A 22742-nucleotide genomic window follows, 5' to 3' on the forward strand; every position below is an offset into this window, starting at 1 on the left:
GCCACTTACGCGGTCGTTCGATGCATTTTTATGCAGCTGATTATCTTTTTCCTAAATCTGGCCCACCTTCCTATCGCTAGTACACTTCTGAATTCACGGTTGATACGACTTCCGTGATCGTTATCCGCGTCGAGAATCCAGAATAAAAGCACGGCCTTTGAATCGGTTTTTGCGCGTCGCTATACGTCATACCTACACGCGATCAGAGGTTTTCCATGCGATGGAAGAACGCGAAACCGGAGAAAGGTGGAGTCGTAACCGCAGCCTACTTTCTGCCCTCGTCGGTCACTCGTTTCGAATTGGACGACAAAGCGGACGTCGAGCGAGACGTAAATGCCATAGAGATCGCGTCATTTTAGCGGGAGTTAACGGTCGTTAAGCGCTTTCGACGAATCTAACAAAGATGTCCTTTTCTCCCATTCGTGTATGTCTTTTTCGTTCTCCGTCAAGATGTTTCTCTTTTATGGAATACCTGGCATTTCGCGCGATTCTTTGGGCATAGACGGTCGTCAAAGGTTTCACGATTATTACGCGTGCGCCGCAGAATCGGATAGGAGAGCGGCTAAGAGGGGATATAGGAACTCTAGCAAATTGCGAATCGCGAAACATGGCAATCGGAAATCGCGATAGAAGCAGGCAAGCAAGCATGCAGGTAGCGAAAACCAGGACTGAGAAGTGGCGAGGACCAGCCACAGAGGGTGCGGGTTCGTGCGTAGACGCGAGCTGTCTCCGCGGAATATCAATTTTTCCGCCGAGTCCTTTCGTCTCTCCCCGTCGCGGTCGCCAGCGCGGTCGCCAGCGCGGTCGCCACCGCGGTCTGGACATCACCGCTTGCGGGAGCTCTGTTAGCTTATGGAAGACTCGTCCGCGTCTGCCGACAGATTGGAAAGTTTTCCGTCCGGATGAAACTTTTCCGTACCGTGGTTTTGCTGAGAGCTTTTTCGGGGAGGATTCGCGAAAGAGCGTGAAAACCCTCCGCCAGCCTTCTTTTGCGAAGCGGCTGCGTTTCATTCATTCATGGATCTCGCTGTTTAGACTACAGAACGTTACTTACTTCGTCGAAACCTTCAATTTCATCGGTTCTTTGCAATGAATCGCGTTGAAACAGCTCGGTGTAGTGAAATCAATTTCGCGAATCCTGTTCGCGTCAGCCAGATGAGATTCGTTGGATAGTCGCGGTCGCTAGAGGCCGCTAATTGCTTCACGATCACGATTTCATGTCGCGTAGCAATGCAACGTGTCTGAGGAGGCCTCGAGTTTCGTGAAATTGAAATTCAGAAGGTGTCACGAACTCCTGACTATATTCGAGGCGAGTGGAGGAGAAGGTCACGCAATATCTCCGGCAAGAGGAACGGCTCTCCTCGGCCCGTCGACGCGTCTGTTTGCTTGATTGCACCTTCTGTGCCTATACATTCTGCGTGAATGAAACGGAAATCACGCGTGCCGCTTATACTGCATCCTCTACCGTCGTCCTCGCCACGTCTTGCTTCTCTCGCCCTGCTCCGCCCCTTAGATACGTGCTGTGTATTTCAATTCTCTATGATTGAACGAAATTAACCGATCCTTGACCGCGTGCGAGCTTTTCCAGTCGATTTCAATTTGTCAAAGCGACAAAAATCCGATTTTTCGAAATCGCGATATGCTCTACGGAAAAAGTAAATTATGTCATGGGGAGAAATTGCTGGTAATTCGAGTTTAATTTAATAAGAACCGTATCTCGTAGTCGACGAAATAAAATGCAAATACCTTCTGCGCAGGGTCGGCCAGTTGGTCGACCGATATATGTATGTATTACCGTCGTAGAAATTCTCTACTCGCCATGGCACCGTCTGCTTCTCTTTCAGGAAACGCATAGGATAAACTACCTTTCTATGCAGATGCAATTGAGCGCGCGCGCTACGAAATACACTGTTTTCTAAAACCGCATTTTAGCCGAGAAGTGCGATTCTTTACCTTCCCTCTTTCCCTCCCCCCGGCCCTTCTCTTTATTTTAAGGAGGCGGCTTTGCCCGCGCAACGATCGATTCGACGCGCCGCGCCGCGCCGCGCCGCGCCGGCAAGGAAATTTTCTGCCATTTTCAGAAGACGTCTGTCGGGTCGCGATTTCTCGGTCACAGACACGGCACACGGGATCGAGATAAGGAAAGATAGCTTCCATGGCGAGATCTTCTAGCGATTCTTAAACGAGGCCAATAAAACGACCTAAGCCGTGCAAACAGCTGGAGAATGAAATATCGAGAGAAACATGATTATTTGCGCATGCAATTGCACGTGCAGCAAATGCGATTCACCGAGTGGATATCGTACTAGCGCAAGGAACGTGATGCGCGAGTCTCCACGAAATGGAAAATACATGAAGTATATCTCTGCGCGAATTGAACTGGCGGGAACGGGTGCGCGAACGGGTGCGCGAACGGGTGCGCGAACTCAAAAAGAAGTATCAGCTTAGTCCGATTGTTTCTCTGTAATTAGTACCTAAATATGAAAATATTATATAAAAAGGGTTCGAATTTGCGTCGATACAATTGAGGTTCGTGTAACAAGCATGCCGTATCGTGAGTAGAGATGATACTGTTTTCGGTAACGGATACGACAATGGGATCAATAATTCCGTCGCGTCTCATCATTCTACGACTCCCTACTGACATATCTATGAATCGCCTAATTGTTCCCTATCCGCATCCTCGGAGAATACGCGAGACACTTAAGCATACATATGTACATATAATTTGCAGCAGTTGTCGAGAGATCATCAAACTGAGTTCTTCGCTTTGACTTTAGACGCTTATTAAGAGGAGCCCTCGCTACAAATTTTAATTGCATCCTCTCTTTCACTATCGCACGTTGTGACGTCTTCTAAACATTTCCACGACTAAATGATTGCTTTTGCTCACCTACTACTTACTTGCCTGTTTCTTTACCGACCATACATCGCAGATCGTCGATACCTCTGATACAGCTATCGCTTTCGCGATTCAAATTGCGCACAAATCATTTGTCTATTAAATTCTGATTCGAATCGAATTTGCTAAGATTTTTTTTTTTGATTGTAAGGCGATCATGGGACACATCGAGATAGGACTGAAAGGGGAACCATTACGCGTTTGTCGAGTAACATTGCGAATAGGCATACATCGCAAATTGCATAATGGCTCTGTGGAACGATAACTCCGAGGCGGTCGGGGACACGCACCGTTGACGTCCATAGACAGTCTAATTGGGCTTTGCTCGTCACCCAAGGGGATTGTCGCTCGTTCCGTATTTCTCTTGCGCGTGAAGATTACGGGGTTTGAAAATTCAGCTTTTATTCTCGGCCCTGTTGTCGCAGTGATCGTCTATGAAGAGGGAAAGTCCAAGGGACGGAAGGCAAGGAAGGGAAGGAAGGGAAGGAAAAACGTAACGAATACGAGGAATAACGCTTAATTGGTTATTAATGCGTAACTCGGTGATTCTCCAGTCAGTTCTGTTCTCTTGAGAAAAGGAACGATTGAAACGAATAGCCGTGTTCACTGAAACGAACACGGAATGCGAGAGGGTCGAGTTGTAGGCCGTTGTTCGTTTTTATTAGTCCCCAGACAGTCATCGGACATTTCAGTTAATTTAGTGCCGTTAGTAAATTATAGGATGGGTTTGAAACTCGATCGCGAGATACATATCGCTTTTGTTAGCGAGCCACGACGTTATTCAGAACAATGATAATTCTTGTCGTTAATTTATCGTCGCAGGATATTGTCCCGCACACTTGGCTACGCTTTACAAATCGGTTTGACCAGGCCTGGTCGCGACGCAACGCGTCCAATTAATTCGCCTCGCTGTTCTAGCCTTTTTCTCTTTTCTCCCGTTCAAGGGCAATGAACAAGAATTGTCTCTCTCGCTGTTTCCTTGCTGCTAGGGAGCAGAGGGATCTAGCGAATTAAACGGTTGAATCTTGTCACGAAGACCGCTGTCAAGCAGCTTCCACCCTTCTTGACGAATACTCGACGACTGTTTTCAGCTTCTTCTAAATTAATCGTTCTCCGCAATTGTATCGTGACTACTGGAAGACGCTCGTTTCTTGATGTCATCTTATCAATATCAAGCAACATATTTCTCGAACAAACCATCTAAGAAAAGTGAGTAGTTTCGCGGCAGCAAAGTTGCACGACCGAAGAAGCCTGCGTAAAGCAACGCATTTGAGTAGTTTGGGGCACGCTTTACCTTTCACGGAGAATCGCGGACGGGATAAGAGGCTTGATGACGTTATTGCACGAGGAAGGAAAAAAGGTGGAATGCGGTGAAAGAAAGCATAGAAAAACGGTCGCGTCCGTGGTCGCAATTGATTGCGAGAGAAACGGAAGTGAGGCAGCGTTCCAGTTAGGCCGGAAATAAGGACTCGCGTGCGATCTTGATGCATTTGGCGCGACGACAGAATTGTGAACATCATCGATCGCGTCAAACAATAATGCAGGCTAATACACGCTCGGCGCACGCTAATGTACGGGAGGAAGGTAAATTAAGGAGTTGATAAGCCTTATCGATCGACGAGCCACGTGCACGCGTTGCCGAGACGTTTTCGCGAGGCAACGAGTAGTTGTACGGTACGCGCATACGGTGCAGGTGCTTCAAACAGAATACATTCTTGACTCGCTTGCGCTCCGGGACGAAGAGGCCTCGAATCCGCCCAAGTGCATCTACACTGTTTCGAAGTGGATCGTCTTGAAAATTAAAGACGGCCGAAACGGTGCGGCATAAAAGACCGAATACGCTGTGGGAATAAATGAAACCTCCGCCGGCTTAACATTCACCAAATTCGTTCCTAGTCCGGACGTATGTATCTACTTTCTTTCTCATGGCTGGCTTAGTCGAGGTCGTCGTTCCAGCCACCGAACCTCTTTCCGGAATTTTCTTCTTCGACTCAATCGCGTTACAGTTTTCTTCATTTTACACGATATCTGCTACTGTTTTTCTCAGTAGCGAAGTCTAGCGATAGATTTTCTTCATCGTCACTGTCTTCTGTCGTTTTACCTACTTTACCTCTGATCATCAGAGCGACCACGAGAGTATTTGCAATAAATCCTGTTAACGATGACGTTACGCCAGTTACGGTGCCAGTTACGCTGCCAGTTACGCTGCCATCTCCTTGCTCATCGACCGAAACGTTTTTCTCGTGCCGCGTGAAATTGTCGTCGAGAATAATCGAGACGGATACGATCGGAGGCCTTGTTTTCTCTCGCGCTCGTTGCGAGACAACCTCGACTCATCGATCACTGTCACTCTCGAAGAAACGATACCACCGGAGCTGTACGTGCATCGAGGTCGGATGCGGCGCGGCGCGGCGCGGCGCGGCGAATTCATTCCGCACGAGCGTACCCACCATCGAGCAATTCCTTGACGATGATGACGCCGTCACTGTTGCTACTTCCGGCAAAAGCGTAGTCAATTTCTATCCAATTAGTCAACTCCTACTTCTTTTTGTCTTCCGAATATTTCAAACAAGGAGGATTACGACCTAACACATACATACCCACGTACACTTTTTACGCGACTCGTAGCGCGTTGGTACGTAAGTGTAAGGAAAAGTCTATATCGGAAGTAATCTCGAGTACCGGTTCGCAATTATTGTCTGTTTTAGCTGGTACTTTTACGGGCAGAATTAATCGTCGCGGGGACGCGCAATCACGTTCACGTTCGGGTTCGGAACCGGCGACGCTGAGTTCCGTGGAAATTCGCATCTCTTCCCACGGTCGATTACTCCGAGACAATGACGCTCTTCCGCGGTTTATTTGACACCAACGCGACGATAAACGTCCCGCTTCTGAAGTACGTATAAAACGAAAACGTGAATTCCACATGAGCTGTGGCGTCCATTCACGATTCAACGCGAATCGATTCATCTCGTGGGAATTCTCTAACGAGAAGAAAAGATTTTAGGGATGACTGTCGAACTCGGAAATGACCTCTCTGGAGCCTCGATTCCACTTTCCAGTTTTTCGAGTTTCTACTTACCAGCAGCGTTCCATAGTGGTTGAAGCAAGAAAGCGCGCGTCACCGAGAAAACTCGAACCTCTTGTCGAACTGTTGAAAAGTTCAAACGTTATTTCGACGCGTGTCACGTTTTCCGAAAGAAGCCACGCGAATCTGCATCTCGATAACATTTCACTCCATAAGCCATAAACGGACGCGCGTCGACGTTGCTCGTCCTATTCGCGATTGCTTCGAAATTTCTTCGAAATTTCTTCAAGAACGATATCCAATTGCTGTCTCCACGAAACATTTATCATTCGCAGCATCTCTCGAGAGTAGTCACAACTGTTGCACGGTTTGTGGCAAAATAACTGGCGTAATAGTAGGTAGTCGCGCACTCGCCACGGTTGTTGAAAAATTGAAAAAATGAATTATAGTTAGCGCAAGTTTGTCGTGCGATTTAAATAGAGATGACAGACGCGTGGTAGCGAAGATGCAAATATGTAACTCGTTGTGTTACGACGCCTCACTGAGAAAGCGTCCCGCAGCGCGAAGAATTATTCACCGGAACAGCGTGTTCCTGTTACAAGTTAAAGGGAATAAAGGGAATAAAGGGAATAAAGCGAATAAAGTGGCGCGATGCGGTAGCCGTAGTTAGCTGCCGCCTTCCACCTCCTGCTTTCTACTCATTCTCCCGTTAGACTTGATCAAATTATTTATCGACTCCTTCGTTTACGCGTAACTTGCTCGCTAACGGTTCAAAATTCATTTTGCGAATACTCGAGCGTCGATTCATTTCGAGAAGAGTGAACGTGTTGCATTTTTGCCTAGGCATAATTACGATTTCAACAGATTCTTTCGCTGCTCGCACAAATCGAGGTTAAGAAAGACTCCTCAGCAGGACCGATGCCAAGTACACGATTTCCAATCAAATATCGCGCCGAGTCCGTGCTCGGTCTCGAAGGTTGATAGCAATCCACCTCACCTCTCAGTCAGATGAGAATATCGACCATTGCGCTCCGCGCTGTGCTTCGCCGTATTCATTTGTGCCTTGCGATTCGAACGTCGCGTCGCATAGTTATAGTCGCCGTCCAATTGAATTTGATGTTAGGACTGTCGAGGTGAAAATTGGGCTGAACTCACCAGGTCAACCTTGGTTTGGACAACACTTGCGTTCTCGTGGTTCGCGTAGATAACAAACGAATACGTAAATATCGAATATGCAAGTGGCCGATTACGAGGAATTGCGTTATCGACAAAACGGTGGACACAACAACAAAACACAAACTATCGTGACAGACATTACCGCAATTGCGTGCGTTCGTCCGTCGTGAAAAATATCGTGATTCAATTCCTTTCTATACGTAATAGTATTTGTCTCTTTTTCCCTTGCCACTTGTTGACGCAAATGGTTGCAAGCAAACGATCAAATACTCTGCCTGTGAAGCACGTTTTTTTGCAAGCGTTTTCTGATTCGTACAGCTCCAAAATCTGTGATAATTCTGACACTTTAGTAAGAGCACGATAATTATTTTTCTAACCGAAATCCAGCGTTGCGCAACATAGAGTACGCGATCCCGATGACAATTTATTCATATATATAAACCTCAGTACCGACACCAATAGTATTACGACTTGTTCGTTCGTCAAGAAGGTAGTCTCAATCGCATAGGTGGCACGTTGCGAGAGGACGCGCGATGGACAGGCCTGGAGAGTTGTAGAGAAAGAGGGAACCCGCAAATGCTCCCGGCCAAGGCGCGAGCGAGCCGAGAAGAACGAGCTTTTCGTTTCAAAGACGGTCCGAAGGAGCTGCACTTTCGACGAACATCATCGCAAACAAACCGAATATGAAACTCTGCTTACGCGAACGAAATACGAATGAGAAGAATAGAGATGAAGGGTTTGATGAGCAAACATCTTTTGCAGATCGAACGTTGGTTGGATGTGGAGGAAAAACGATCTATTCAGTTGTTAGCTCGGATAAGAAGATCGGTGTTGTAAAAGGTCTATTGAATAGAAATATTTAAGAAGATGGTGTTAATAATATGCTAGAAGGTTAATGGATTTCTTGTAAGTCGGTATCGATCTTCGGTAATCGAGGACACCTTCGGTTCCTTGATTAATTAAAGGGAGATCCATTTGCTCGTCTCGGAAAGGGCGCACCGTCGAATGACGGATAACGATCGATAACCCGATTGAGTCCTGCTCCTCGTTCGTTATCGCTGACGGAGTTTACTCGCGAACGAGCGCGCGGAATTTCGAAAATTGCCGTCGTCTCGTGCTCCGCCGATTAAGGTTTGATCGATCGTTGATGAGAGTCGCCCTCCGTTCGCTGATAATTCTTTGCACAATCGTCGAAAGCGCCAACGTTCGGTGTACCTCTTTTGCGTTGCTTCGTCTTCGAGACACGTAGTTTGTGAACAAACCAGTCGCGTATAACAGTCTATCGAGTTTTCTAATATCAGTCTCAACTATGGAATGCAACTTCAAGCCACCCTCTAAGTGTCTTTCCACGGACTCGATAGCTATATCTCCTATAGGATCTGCTATAGGATTCGCAATCCCAGCTAGACATTATGCCGATCGTAATCGCCAACGATAACGTATCGCGCGATAAATTCATATACAGCTAGCGACGATTGATTTATTAGATGGAGTCGCGCGCGCGTACGTTGGCATTAAGACCAAGCAAATACCGGTGCTGGTAATCCAATTAATTTCGCCGGGGGATCGTGATTCCGCGGCAGATACGAGCTGTACGTAAGAGTGAGTTACATTGCGTTGTGTATCGTGTAATTAGTTTCGTTAACGGTGTACGTACCTCGGTGATAGCTTCCGCTTTCATAAATAACCGTTTCGCTTTTCTTTCATTTAGATGCAGCTTTGGACGAATACTGTCACGCGTCGACCAACTGGTTTACATATTCCTACCTACCTACTTGTATAAACGTTCTTTTTGCTTTCGGCAAAATGATCAGACGATCGGATTTATCGGTCACGTAGTTCTTCGATAATGGTTCAAATTTCTCTATGGTCGCCATAAATTTATTATACCAGTCGGAGCTTTGCCACCATAAGAATATATATGACCCGTTTCCTTCTCGGCAACCTATATATTCTCGCCCTTAACGCGATAACTGATAACCAACGAGTGGAACCCAGTGTGTGCAGCAGGTTGAAAATACGCGTTCCGTCTCTTTCTCGTCGCCCTCTTCACCCTTCATTCTATTCCTCTTGCCCACTCCCCGATTCCTCGCGTCCTCTCTTCCTTCAAAATTGAGGCGAGTAACGGACATTTTAGCAAAGTTCGATAACAAGCAGAACGCTCTGTACAGACGTCGTAAATTCATTATCGTCGTCGAAACGAACCTAACCCTGGAGTACATAGTGTGGAACTGAACGCGAGAAGCGTGCTCGTTTCCATGTTGTCGCGCGCTACAACAACACGAAACGACCGTTTCGGTAACAGCTGAGAAAATAGAGATAAGCTAGATCTGCTTGAAAAATTGAACGTTTTAGGTAGAGGATAGGATAGGATAGAATCGATAGGATTTTGCATTCGCTTCTTTTTGCAAAGTGTCGCCGCAATTTGACTAGCAACTTGTTCGAATGGGTAATGGAAAATGTAGTGCGTTATCGCGAGAAATCCACTTAGCTAAGTCAAGCTAACGTTTCGAAGGCAAGCTTCTCGATATCTCCGAGACGATATCTCCGCTCGTTCATTCTCGTTGGCCCTTCTGTCGCTTCGGCCGAGACACGACATACTGCTCATCCTTGACTTATCGCAACGATAAGCTCGCCTCTTACTTGCTTCCGTAGCAGTGGCTAGGATACATCTGGAAACTGGGTCGAGCCGGGTTTCCGGCACGCTAGCAAACTCGAAGCACTTGCTTCACCTGGATATCGTACGCTCCACATTTTTTCCTTTCTATATATCTCATTAAAGATTGCCCACCTTGCCCAACGTTTCGAAACTCAGTTATCTATCTATAGTTTTTCGCTGGAAATGCCACGACCACATAGCTACTCGTTTCGGTATATCTGTGTTGCAAACATAAGGCTACAAATCATCACTGATAACGAACCATTCTCTTGTCCATATACGTACCCACGTACTTCTATATCTTCTAAACACTCTCATTTCCGTTTCGAGACGAAGAAACTGCTTCTGCTCTACATACGTTCCTGAAACGTGCACCGATGCGATAAATGCCAGGGCCAAACCCGTCAGCTCGAGTTTTGCCCATTTTACGGCACGCTAAGTTTTTAGGCAGTCTCTGGTGGCAGCAGAGTAGGGTCCATATTTCTCTCGACGTGGTTTCGCATAAAACTTGACCACATCTGCTTCTATTTTCAGTGCTCGATGGAAATCGGGTTACTCGCTAGATATACATATTTATTACTGCTTCTACGAATGCCGCCTTCTATGAACCTACACAAATGGTGCAGACAGAAGTTGCGACTGACCGGTCGTTCCACGATGGAGCAATTTTTGCGGCGAGTACCTCAAAGAAAATTGGAATCCGCGCGAGAATGTGTGTTTGCGGAAAGCAACCGCGGCTAATCTAATTAAAAGTTAAATTACGAGAGAGAGAGGTGGTATCATGGTGCGACGGGGTGCGGACACGGTTAATGAAGTAAGTTGCACCGCTGTATTTCGGCGTTTCGTTTGTCAGTGAGAGTTCTTTTCTTTCTATAACGTATGCCTACTTTCCTCGTATGATGCGACGACAAACCGATAGAACGTCATCGTGACAAAACTGTTTTCCTTCAAGTTACCTTACTCACTTGGCGAGTTTGCTCATTAGTCATAGTTTAACCAAGGGTTAATCGATGACGATCACGGTTCTACCTGTGTGTGTGCATGCGTGCATACGCCGGAAGTTAATCGTAAGAAGAAAAATAATCTAGAGTCACGTGCGAAACGTCAATGACAACACTCTTTTCTCTTTGCCTCTCTTTCTCTGAGCTGCTTATCTTACCGAATTTCCAATGTTGCCTTCGAAGAGCAATCCTCTACAATGGTCTTATACGTTGAAGAAAGTTACACTTTGGTAGGCGTAGAAATTTTCGAAAATGTTCGCTTGGCTTGGAGATTAGGCAAGAAATTTGTCAGAAATAATATGAGTATGAGGGAAATGAGAAGTTGGCCGCGGACGATCGAGACGTTGAAATGAAGCAGTGACTCTATCTCGTACATTTAATTACTATTCCCCGGGTGTTCCATCTTTCCATGTTAATCGCGCGGCAACGATTCACCCGAGAATTCCCCGTTCCTACCAGGCTGCTGACCAAGAGCAAAGCGGCTCGACGCGCGGCTCGACGCGCGGCTCGACGCGCGGCGTGGAGGAGGCAGACGGAGCGACCTCGCAAACTTCGATCGACGAAGTTTGACGGTCCAGCCGTAACTTTCGACGAGTTCAATATTTCCGAATACGCGCCCTCCCTTTCACGGAAAGTACATACACTAGCATCTCAGGAAACTTATATACGTGATTTGCAGCTTCTCCTTCCGCGGACCGTTGGATCAGATAAATCTACTTGAAGTCAATTTTTTCCGCGGTCAACGAACAAACGTAGCTTTCGCGTTCGTCACGATTCTATTTCAAATAGGATGAAATATTGGGCAATCGTTCATCGACGTCTCTTACGTGCAGCCGCATTTATTGGATTCACAAAACCATCCCATCCAAGTTTTTCTCCTAATTTATTCGACTCCTCAATTCTCTTTCCTCTTCCTTCTCCGACCAGAAATGATTTCATTCGCGCGATGAAAATTCCCGAACTAGAAGTTAGAACGGCTGACGTCCGTGATGGTATCGGCGCACTAATTTTGCAAAGCGATAACTAAGCGTGTTCAGGAGTTGTCATCTACTACGCGGAAGGGATCGCGTCTCCCTTTCTCTATTAGTCAATACCGGCGCACATCGTTGAAAAATTTCGTTACATCGATAACTTTTTCGAACGCTTTCAGCGGATTATCCACTGGGGAAATACTTCCTATTCCGTTCGACGCAACGTTCCATCGCGTGCCTTTGCTACGCAGTTCGGAACGTTTTCACTGAACGCGCGTTTTGACGCGTCACGACGAAATATATTCGTATCGAACGCGGTTTAAAGAACAGTCGCCAGAGTTAGAATAATAATTATCGATTCGAACCGTGGGACGTGTTCGAGCGCGGTGAAATGCAGTCAGCTGCAGATAGCATAAATACCATTGTAGCATTTCCACGCGGAAAACGTTTAATAAGCGACCGATAGTACCAGCTACTGGTCGGTACCCCGAGGCAATCGTGCTTCGATTTCCCATCTGAAATCCTTTTTCTCTTCCCTCTTTCAATTCCCTCTTCCACCCACGAGGAGCTCGATCGAGGGGGCTCGATCGCACTGTTCTCGCCTTGTCGAAGCCTTTGCTGTCGAGCGGGGACGAATGTAACGCAGGATATCGTGACGTTAATTCGTTTCTAGCGCGAGACGTATGATCCTTCGATAATGGTTCGCTCCCGTTCGTCGATATTCCAGAGTTATCTGTGATACGCATCGAATCGCGTACGAACCACACGGCACTCGAGTCATCTGTATTGTCCGGTGACGGAGGATTGCGTTAATTGCATTTCAGACGTTGTTCGATAGCAAAGCAACAGATTATCGCCGTGCGAATTTCGAGGCCTGTTGCGCTCGCCGTTCGATCGTTCTACGCCCACCGAGTAATCGTTTTCCGCGAGAACAGGTTTAGATTTCAAACCTACTCGTTAGAAATAGTAGCCCTTTGGAAAGAAAGAGAAGGATTGTTAAAGACTTTACCTACTCGAAACATATGTCCGCAAAAGACTGTTGGTGTTCGTTGCGCGTGGATCGAAATTACGTGGATCGCTTTATCGAATGTCTCGCAAAGACAAGCTGAATAGGCGCGGCGAGAGGGTAGGTGAGAGCGCGAGCGATCCTTCCATAATGGCCCCCTTTACCGTACCATCTATTCATTGTTACCGTTGATGCTATTGCGTGCTTATCTCCGACCTAAATTGCATCCACCGGATACGATGGACCAGTTAGAGACATTGACTGACGTCGAAACGCGGAAACACTTCGATAATAATGCCAGCAGCATGAGAAGGAGGGACGTCGAGTAGAATCTGGCTCGGACGACATGGCCGAACCACGGTGTCGTGGATTCCACCGAGAATTCATAATTAGGGCTGACTTTGATAAGTCATTTTCTTTCTCGGCATTTCCCGGAATTTCACGGCCCATCTCTACAATTACTTGTAGACACTTTGATACTGTACCATTCATGATTGCACGATTCAAAAATGAAATATTTCTGGAAATCACTGTAATGAAATTTCTAGAAATTTTTCGAGTGGAACGAGCGTTGATCGCTTTTCAAGATGACGTAACAAAGAGCGAACGAAGGAAAGAGAAGGGTGGGGACGAGGAGTGGCGGGCTGGAGAGGTGGGAGGGAGGGAGGGAGGAAGAAGATTGTAGGCGATCAATCGTGAAAAAGGAGAGGGTACCGCAGAAACTAATAGATAGGTAATTAGGGAATAATGAAGTAACTTCCTGGACGTTGAAAAACGGCCGATCGGCTGTCGATCAGATCCGTTAATGATTAATCCGGGGTTTGTTCTTCTGGACCACGATCGAAAGCAAGTTATTACATTTATTAAGTCGACTTGCCGATTGGTCGGCACGATAAGCGGAAGAAAGACAATGAGCGTAGTTGCTTGCGAATAGAGCGAAATCGACAAGTTATCGGTTCGACTAATTAAACGAATAAGATAATGTCACTTTCGTAAACATAGAAGAAAAAGCAACCAGCATTTACTCTGCTTTTCTTTTTCAGGTGCGGAAGATGTGTTCAGGTTTACCGGGAACGAGACGCACACAGACTACTTTCGGCTAGTGCTTCGAGACGGGAACTATCTCCTGGTCGGTGGAAGGTAAATAGAGGATTCATTTCGAGCGAGTGCTTTAATTAAAGGACCGTTTCTCCTTCTCTTTCTTTGCTACTTTGGTTCGAGGCCCCCCCGTGATCGACGCTCGGGCCCCCCCGATGTGTACGTGTGCGGAGTACTTTCTCCAGGGAATCTCGTTGTCTACGATTTTCTTTCCAACAGTCTCACCTGCTTCTCCTTCTGCTCCTTCTTCTGCCGCTACATCTTCAACGGTTCTTTCTCTCTTCAAAGGCGATGAATTCTGAAAGCGGCCAACTACCGCTGCGCCACGCCGCGCCACGCCGCGCCACGCCGCGCCGTTCTTCCCTGTTAATGAGATCGTCGAACTTTATTTAGAAACTTCTTTGCGCGGTTCATTATACGAACCTACGAATTGAACCACTATTCGCACGATTCGATCACCGCCACAGCATTACTGAAGCTTTGCAAAAACCTTCCTTTATTTCCGCTCCAGAGATTCCCTAGTATAGTTGAAACACAGAACTATATAGATTTAGTATGACGCGTGCAAGAATGGGAATCAGTCAGGAATGGGGCGATTATTAAATCGGGAACTGAATCCAAGTTCATTCATTTGTCAGACTATCTATAGCTACTAGCTATTGAACTAACTTTGAAAAGCCTGTCGCGCACGAAAAAGCGATCGAGACACAAACGGTTCCATCACCTGTACTTCTTTCCTCTTGTTTCAGAAATCTCGTACACAATTTGAGCTTGACCGATCTGACAGAGCAGCAGAGGTTGACTTGGTACTCGACCGATAGCGACGTTAAGATGTGCTTAGTTAAGGGCACACCCGAAGAAAACTGCCAGAATTACATTCGCATTCTTGTGAAAACCGACACGAATACATTGATGGTGTGCGCAACGAACGCGTTCAAGCCAATGTGTCGAGATTACGGGGTGCATCCTGGCAATTACACGATCCTAAAGGAAAAGGGCGGCCAAGCGATGTGCCCGTACGACCCCCGTCACAACAGCACATTTGTCTACGTGGACGGCGAACTTTACACTGGCACTGTCGCCGATTTCGCAGGAATGGATCCAATCATTTACAGAGAGCCATTGCAGACCGAACAGTACGACTCGAAAAGTTTGAACGGTAAGTAAAGTTGAATCAGCGAAACGCGTTTTTTTATCGACGCGGATAGGTGTTACGACGAACACTGCATTGCTTTGTCATCGACAGTCGATACACACGTATACATGTATCTATGCAAAGGGTGTGAGTGATAAAGTGCGCTCGGTCAGAGGATTTCGAGGCGCTCGCAATATCCGTTCGGAAAAGTTGGACCGGTAGCGGCGCGGCAGTTCGATTCCGAGCGCATTGGAGAGGGCGTCTAGGTGGAATGCGGGGGTGAGCGAGTTCGACTTTGAAAATCCTGGCCCCGAGCCACGGGGGCGAGAAATTACTCAGAAACGTCGCGATCGGCCACGGCAACGACCGTTGCGCGCCGACTTTAATCCACACGGTGTAATTCCGAGATTAACCGTGCGTGTACGTGGATTTCGTAGGCTCCATGCTCTCGACAACCGTGCAGATTATTCCCTGGCCCTTCCATATCTGTATAATGACAAAGCAGCGCCTACGCTTGCTCCCGACGAAATACGTTTCTGTGCTGTCGTCGATGAGAAATTTTAATCCGGATCAAAGGGCATCGGCCTCTCATTCTCGTTCGATCTTCTTTTCGCGGATCGTTCTTATTACAAACTGTTTCATTTTTTATTTAGAACAACAAGTGATACTGTCTTGTAGCACTCTTACTAAATTGCCAATCTTAATCGTTCAATAATGAAGAACGAAAAGATTTTCCTTCGTTTCGTTTCGTTTCGTTTCGTTTCATTTCGTTTCATTTCGTTTCGTTTCGTTTCATTTCGTTTCGTTTCATTTCGTTTATTCGGACCGAATTACATCGACACTTTCTACGGATCGCAACGCAGTTAAATGTACTGACAATGAGAAAAAAACGAGGCGGAACTCCAAATGGATGGAAGGTTGGCGAAGGGAGAGAAAGAAAACGACAGAAAATTTATGAGTCTGAGCGTGGTAGGACGACCGAATATACCTACGCGGGCCGCGAGATTAATATTACTTTATGAATTCTAAGAAGCTTATGAAAACCCTGTCAAGTTAATAAATCGATCAAGTTTTCCTACTTTATTGAGCATTTGTGCGCGACAAGCGGCGGAGCAACTGTGATGGAACGAGAGGAGCAACCGCGGAGAGAAGCGGAGAAAAACAAAGAAAAATTGAAAGCGAAGGAGAAGTCAGAAAAAGAAAATCGCATCGTTTGCATTTACAATCACTGATGAAAATCGAGACAGTACCAATTTCAAATAGCGTTTTAAGTAGCTTCCAAAGATTAATTAATTATTAGAAGCAAAAATCTGGCTGGTTGACGCGGTCGTTTATTTATAAGAAATCTTTTTAATTGCAGCACCCAACTTTGTAAGTTCTATGTCACAAGGAGACTTCGTTTACTTCTTCTTTCGGGAGACAGCTGTCGAATACATCAATTGCGGCAAGGTGAGTAAATTCTCATTGCCAATTGCGCGCAAGTAATGAAATTTTTTTGAAATCGACATCAATCATACTTAATAACTGATCATGAGTGCCATAATCTTTTGAATTGGCAAGAACAATTGCGAAAAATGTAGTTACTTCCTGCGTTGCTGGTTGCGGCATTATGAAACTTTTACTACGAGTTAGACGATTTTCTCCAGGTAGTGGTTTAATTAAGAACTCTCTTGAATATCCGTCGAATAGTGGAGGGAGTTGCGTGAGGTTCGAGTCAGAAGACGATTCGACGAAATATCTCGATAATAGCACCTCTTTCCTCTTTGCAGACTGTCTACTCTCGCGTGGCAAGAGTTTGTAAATACGATCGAGGTGGTCCGCATCGTTATCGCAATAGGTGGACCTCGTTCTTGAAGTCCCGGCTTAATTGTTCCGTCACCGGAGATTTCCCGTTCTATTTCAATGAAATACGTAAGTAGAAGTATCGTTCGTATCGTTAATAGGTCGTTCGAGAGGTTCTTTTCTTTTGACGAAATTGAAACGAACGCGATATTTGCAGAATCAACGACGGAACTGATATCGGGTCAGTATGGCAATAAGTCGGCGCAGCTGATATACGGCACGTTTACCACTCCGGTGAACAGCATCAGCGGCTCGGCCGTCTGTGCCTTCTCCTTGCAAGATATTACCGACACGTTCAGAGGCAACTTCAAGGAGCAGAGCGCTATCAATTCGAACTGGCTGCCAGTACAGAGTACCAAGGTCCCAGATCCCAGACCCGGAGAATGCGTCAACGATTCTCGGTCTCTGCCAGATCTGACTCTGAACTTCATTCACACGCACTCCCTGATGGACGAGTTGGTCCCGAGTTTCTTTGGCCAGCCTATCGTCATTCGTACCAGCTTCCAGTAAGCGTTCAACTCAGGAAATATCCTAGATATAAAGGATGTAAAGGATATAAAGGAACGTTTCATTGAATTCTATTGGAATTTCAGTTATAGATTTACTCAGATCGCGGTGGATCCACAAGTGAAGACCCCCGGCGGCAAAACGTACGATGTACTGTTCATCGGCACGGATAATGGGAAAGTGATCAAGGCGGTGAACGCCGAATCGGCGGACACGCACCTGAAGGTCAGCCCGGTCGTGATCGAGGAGATTCAGGCGTTCCCGTCCTCGGTACCGGTACGAGGGATAAAAGTGGTCAGAGCATCGCAGGCTGGAGACGGCCTCGAGGACGGTAGATTGGTCGTGATTGCCGACAGCCAGGTGCAGGCTCTGAGACTTCATCGCTGCTACAGCGATCGAATCTTGTCGTGCGGCGAATGCGTAGCCCTACAGGATCCGTACTGCGCATGGGACAAGGTGGAGGGCAAGTGTAGGGCCCTGGTGGGCCCAGCAGCGACGGACGCTAGCAGATTCTTGCAAAGCGTCGCGACTGGTTTGCACGGCTCTTGCCCCCCGAGTAAGAGTCTGAGCAAGGACGCGAGCAGCGTTGGCGCCATCTCTGCCAATCAGAATAAATTTCCACAAGATTCGATGATCCCTAACAAGGAGGGCCAAGGAGGGGAGATCATCAACATTATGCAAGACGAGGAGCAAGATAATTCAGGTGAGAGGATAACAGAGTTGTTGTCATAGCAAAATCTCGCTGCTTTGCCGAAGTCTGAAGATTCAATCCGGGTTGTTCTATCACTCGATTCAGGCCCAGAGGTATCCGCGGCAGATTCTCCACCGCCACAGTACTCCGTGGAAACGCTGGTGATGGCCGTGGTAGCCGGGGCGTTAGCAGCGCTACTAGTCGGTTTCGTGGCGGGTTATCTATGCGGCAGGAAGTGCAGAAAAGACGAGGATGACAATTTACCGTATCCAGATACGGAATACGAGTACTTCGAGCAGCGGCAAAACGTGAACAGGTAAATTGCTATTGCTTTTCCCATAAAACGGTATATAACTTGTCGTGCAACTTGTCTTCGTTTGGAAACGCGACCTCCCTGTCCCGTAGTTCTCCTACGTTCATTCTTCGTTAATTGTCTCGTTAGACCGAACGATTCGAATATTCTGTATCTACTGTTACAGCCGGCTAGCACCCGAGCCAAAGTTACTGCCCCAAGAGGAGGTAACGTACGCGGAGCCAGTGTTGGTCCCGCAGCCTCCGAAGTTGCATTCACCCAAAAGCACGATGAGAAAGCCGCCACCGACCCCAACGGAAACGCTGTTCCAGTTTCCGGACGGGTATGGATTCCGCGGGCCGAGGGACAACTTTGGAACGTTACGGTCCCACCAGGGTGACGCGTATCGCCGCAACGATGGGTTCGCGACCACTCGGAGCGTGAAGAAGGTTTATCTCTGAGAAACGAGCGAGGAGGGAGGTGGCCGTCACCGGAGCCTAGGACGGCCAGCGCGCAATCGGCACAACGCGACCTCGGCGGCCAGGAGTAGTCGCGCTGTGACGTCTGGGGGACAATCGAATCGAGAACTCGCGGGCCCGAGGGCGTTAGAATCGCCCTCGCCACCTTCGAGCGTATCGTCCAGTTCCCCGTCTCCTCCCTCCTCGTCACCCTCGCCCACCCTCGTTCCGATCGCCATGACGGGAGGCGGTGGATCGCCGCCACCCCCGACGCCGCCCTGCAGCTTCATCTATCGGTCATAGTCCTCGTCGTCGTCGTCGTCGTCGTCGTCGTCGTCGTCGTCGTCGTCGTCGGCGCCGGTGACGGCAACGGCTTCCTCACCGTCGCCGTCGTACTCTGCTTCTTGTTACGCAACGCCAGCGATCGAGATGCAATACTATCGCGGTTTCGCCGACCGTTCCGATCGTGTACAGTAGTCGAGCAACTAACGAAAATTGTCTCGGCGCTCGATCCATGCGCGCTGACTTTCCCTATTTTTTCCGTTGCGCGTTACTCGCGGTTTCCCTTTCATTCTCGGATGCCTTTTAGACCGTTGTCAAGCACCGAACAAATACGCGTGTCGATCGAGTCTCTCTAGAGGCAATATCTCTTTACCGGGACTTGCCGTGAGGAAAGTCGCGATCGAACACGAAACTACGGTTACATCGGAGGAAGACTTTCCTTTCGGTGGTTACTTTGGAACTGTGCGTAGTTCTTTCGCGAGATTCGATCCGACGATCGATGCCGCTGCGAGTCCGTGCAGAGCTCTTATCCTCCGGGAGAAAGGACGCATTAGCTTTCTCGTGCATCCCGACCGAAAAAGAAGGTGAAACAGAGTTCGATGAGAGTAGGCTCGATCGACGAAATGGCTCGATCGTGAAGTTCAATTCTGGCGAGACAGAACAGCACCGCGATCTTCGCTCTTTTACCTGATCGATTTCCTTCGTCGCGCCTAGGATTACGGCAAGGTTTTCTTCTCGTGTGAAGTCAATTAAAAGAGACTATCGTCGGACTCGACTTGCGTTTTTTCTAATATTGTAATATTTAAACGAGCGGGTGATCGCCAGTGCCATTTATCGCTCGCGTAATACTACCGCATGCCTCGACATTTCAAGGATCCTCGGCCAATCGCGTTCACGACCTGCAACAGACCGGTCGTTGAGGACAGGAAGGAACGAAGGAACGAAGGAAGGAAGAATTCCTAGAAAGGAACGCTATAGGACTTTGCAATCGCGGCATTGTGGCGTAGATACGCGATCGTTTCCCGTAAAACCGCAGAGATCGTGTGTGCTGCCTTTACAGTCTGGTTAGCTAATCCCTAGGCCCCCATTTAACTGCTACAAGTCCATAGTTTAGCGACGAGAAGGACGTGGTCGAGAAGTTTCCGCGACTGATTCCTAATTTTCTCGCAGGTTTGGTAAACGCCCGTTTCACCAGCTGCATAATGTACACGAACATAGAGCAAAATGGAAAGCAAAGGGAGAGAAAGCGTGCTTAACAACTGTTTCGAAGGAGATGGGAAGAGGAAAGAGTTGGAAAAGACCGGAGGAGGGAAGGAGGGGTGAAACAAAGAACCGGGTCAAGAGAGAGGAGAGGTAGAGGGCTCGCATGTAAATAATACGCATATACGAAAAAAATGAAAAGTAACATATACAACGGTTTAATAGTTCTTACGGACGCTAGAGGGAAATCGGAAAACCGAGAGAATCAGTCCATCTAGAATCTGGGCCCGATGATACACGTAGACATCTATCTTAAAGTGCTTCTTATTTCAGTGTGTTTAGAGGTAACGCGTATGTGATATATTCTATATGACGACACGTTTTCTAGACGTTCAGGGGAAGAGAGCTGGAATGTGCGGGAGAGAGAAACAGAGAAACAGAGAGAGAGAGAGAGAGGGAACGGGAGGGAGAAAAAGAGAGAGAGAGAGAGAGAGAGAGAGAGAGAGAGTGAGTGAGTGAGAGTCAGCGAGAGGGTAAGGATGGAAAGGGAAGAGAAGAAGACGATGATGAAGAAGAAGTGGAAGGAGGGACAAACGAAGCGAGAAAGACAGTCGTAGGAAGGGTACGATTCGAACGATTCCCTACGATGACTTTTCTTTTCCTTTTTTAACTTTCTTTCCTTTGTTTTCGTTATTGTTCAAGACGCACACGATACATACACCGAGTACACACGAAAACAGATTTACACGTTTGCTACAACGTTTTTTTAAATATTGATCGTATCGATTGCTAGTGAATCGATCGGCCCGTTAACAATGGATGAACAGAGGCTCGTCCAAAATAGATTCATCCCTCAAACCGTAAGACTGATAAGACTGCGACTGGACGAGCCTCTGTATCCGTTCGTCGTTTGTAGAATACGATTAGGCTACACCAGTGGACACGGTTTCCTTTGTCGACAGTACAAATATCGCGTTTTTTACGATAAGTTTCTCTCATTTCACGCACGGATGACAAAGACGTCCTGCGACGTTTCCGACACGTGTGTATATGACGAACAAATTTGTTGGAAAATGAACGTGTAAAGATATCATCCAGTATGTCGTGGTCCATGACGAAGGACTCTGTCGTCTATCCACTTGAAACATCAGCCTCTGTGAAAGAAGAAAGTCACAGGGCGTCTAGTATCTTGCAAGTGAAACGATAGGTTGACAAGAAAAGGAAAGACAATTTACGTAAACGTACATACATCTATAGAGGCGTATATGAGTGCACAAACACATACATTTGACACGTAAACACTTGCATATACATAAGCGTGGAGATCTGCGCGTTTCGAAGCTGCCATATGATAACTGATCCGACACTTTTTGTCGTAGCGAAATAACTAATTGTACCTCCGAAGATAAATTAGTAGCAGATTTTAAAGCAATTACTTTCCGTATCGATCGGAGGGCAACGAACTTTTGCTTCATTTTGATACGACGTACGAGAGGTGGCGTTTTATCCAAATACGGTTCTACTAAATCTCTTAAGGATCTTTTTCGCGAATCGAAGACTCAGGCACGATACCAAAGATATTATTCTTAAACTAGGCACTGTTCGTCGTAACAATAATGGTTGAACGTTCGAGGCGCACAAAAAGAACAGGGATGGTCGCCCTTCGCACAAAATCGACACACGGCCGAGTTCGCATTTCAAGGCAACGCGTGAAATAGATTCGCTAAACAGACAGATACGTTGACCCTCGTACCCCTTCCTTTATCCTTCACCTCAGTATGATAGTGCTCGAAAGTTTGCTATTTTTATATTTATCGTCCACCGAGACACATCAGTAAGTTGTTTTCTTCTTTAGCTTCGTTGCTCGGATCATATGTGTTCATCGCGAGACTGAAAGACTTAGTCGATGCCAGTGTTTTTTAAGCGCTACAAATTCTAAGGAACGATTCTTGAACCTAGTCAAAGTGAAGCGAAAATTATGGACGTCCGATCCAATATTTCTCGCCCATTTCGCGTTCTTCAGAGGAGAAGGCTAAAGGTTCGAGTCGAGTAGAGTCTCTAGTACGTTGTTCGAGAATCGCGTTGACGATCACGTTATTTTAATGATAGTACCAGGATCACGATTGAAGAAGGGCACGTGAACTTGGGTGGAGCAATCGAATTGCGCGCAATGTGATGGAATTAAGTAATGCATGAAAAACTGCAAAATGGTGATAATGCGACCGATCAGAGATATTTTTTCAGAGTAACGTTGTTCAAATCGGCAGTGCGTTGAAGAAACGTTAAGGCGAAGGAAATTCAATTACGTGGAGAGAGAGAGAGAGAGAGAGAGAGAGAGAGAGAGAGAGAGAGAGAGAGAGAGAGAGAGAGAGAGAGAGAGAGAGAGAGAGGGAGGGAGAGAGAGGGAGAGAGAGGGAGAGAGAGAAAGTGATAACAGTACGGGGAAGATGGCACAAAGAAAAGAGATAATTGTAATCGCACATAGGTAGATGTT

The 22742-nt window shown here is 47.0% G+C and overlaps 1 protein-coding gene across 3 annotated transcripts in view; it reads left to right on the forward strand.

Annotated features, from left to right (window-relative positions):
- Sema1a (semaphorin 1a) overlaps positions 1–20610 on the forward strand; it is a 66099-nt gene extending 45489 nt beyond the window's left edge. The window contains exons 2-11 of one of the 3 annotated variants that reach the window (XM_076390067.1): positions 13787–13883; positions 14591–15000; positions 16337–16425; positions 16746–16887; positions 16976–17324; positions 17412–18028; positions 18122–18332; positions 18496–18729; positions 20219–20401; positions 20474–20610. In XM_076390067.1, coding sequence (XP_076246182.1) covers positions 13787–13883; positions 14591–15000; positions 16337–16425; positions 16746–16887; positions 16976–17324; positions 17412–18028; positions 18122–18332; positions 18496–18729; positions 20219–20401; positions 20474–20489 — 2348 coding nt within the window. In that variant the 3' untranslated portion in view covers positions 20490–20610. Of the gene's footprint in view, positions 1–13786; positions 13884–14590; positions 15001–16336; positions 16426–16745; positions 16888–16975; positions 17325–17411; positions 18029–18121; positions 18333–18495; positions 18782–20218; positions 20402–20473 lie in introns of those variants that run through there. The other 2 variants (XM_076390070.1, XM_076390069.1) reach the window with 2 other exon arrangements.
- The last annotated feature ends 2132 nt before the right edge of the window (positions 20611–22742 follow it).

This window comes from Calliopsis andreniformis, chromosome 12 (assembly GCF_051401765.1).
Source record: "Calliopsis andreniformis isolate RMS-2024a chromosome 12, iyCalAndr_principal, whole genome shotgun sequence".
NCBI lineage: Eukaryota > Metazoa > Arthropoda > Insecta > Hymenoptera > Andrenidae > Calliopsis > Calliopsis andreniformis.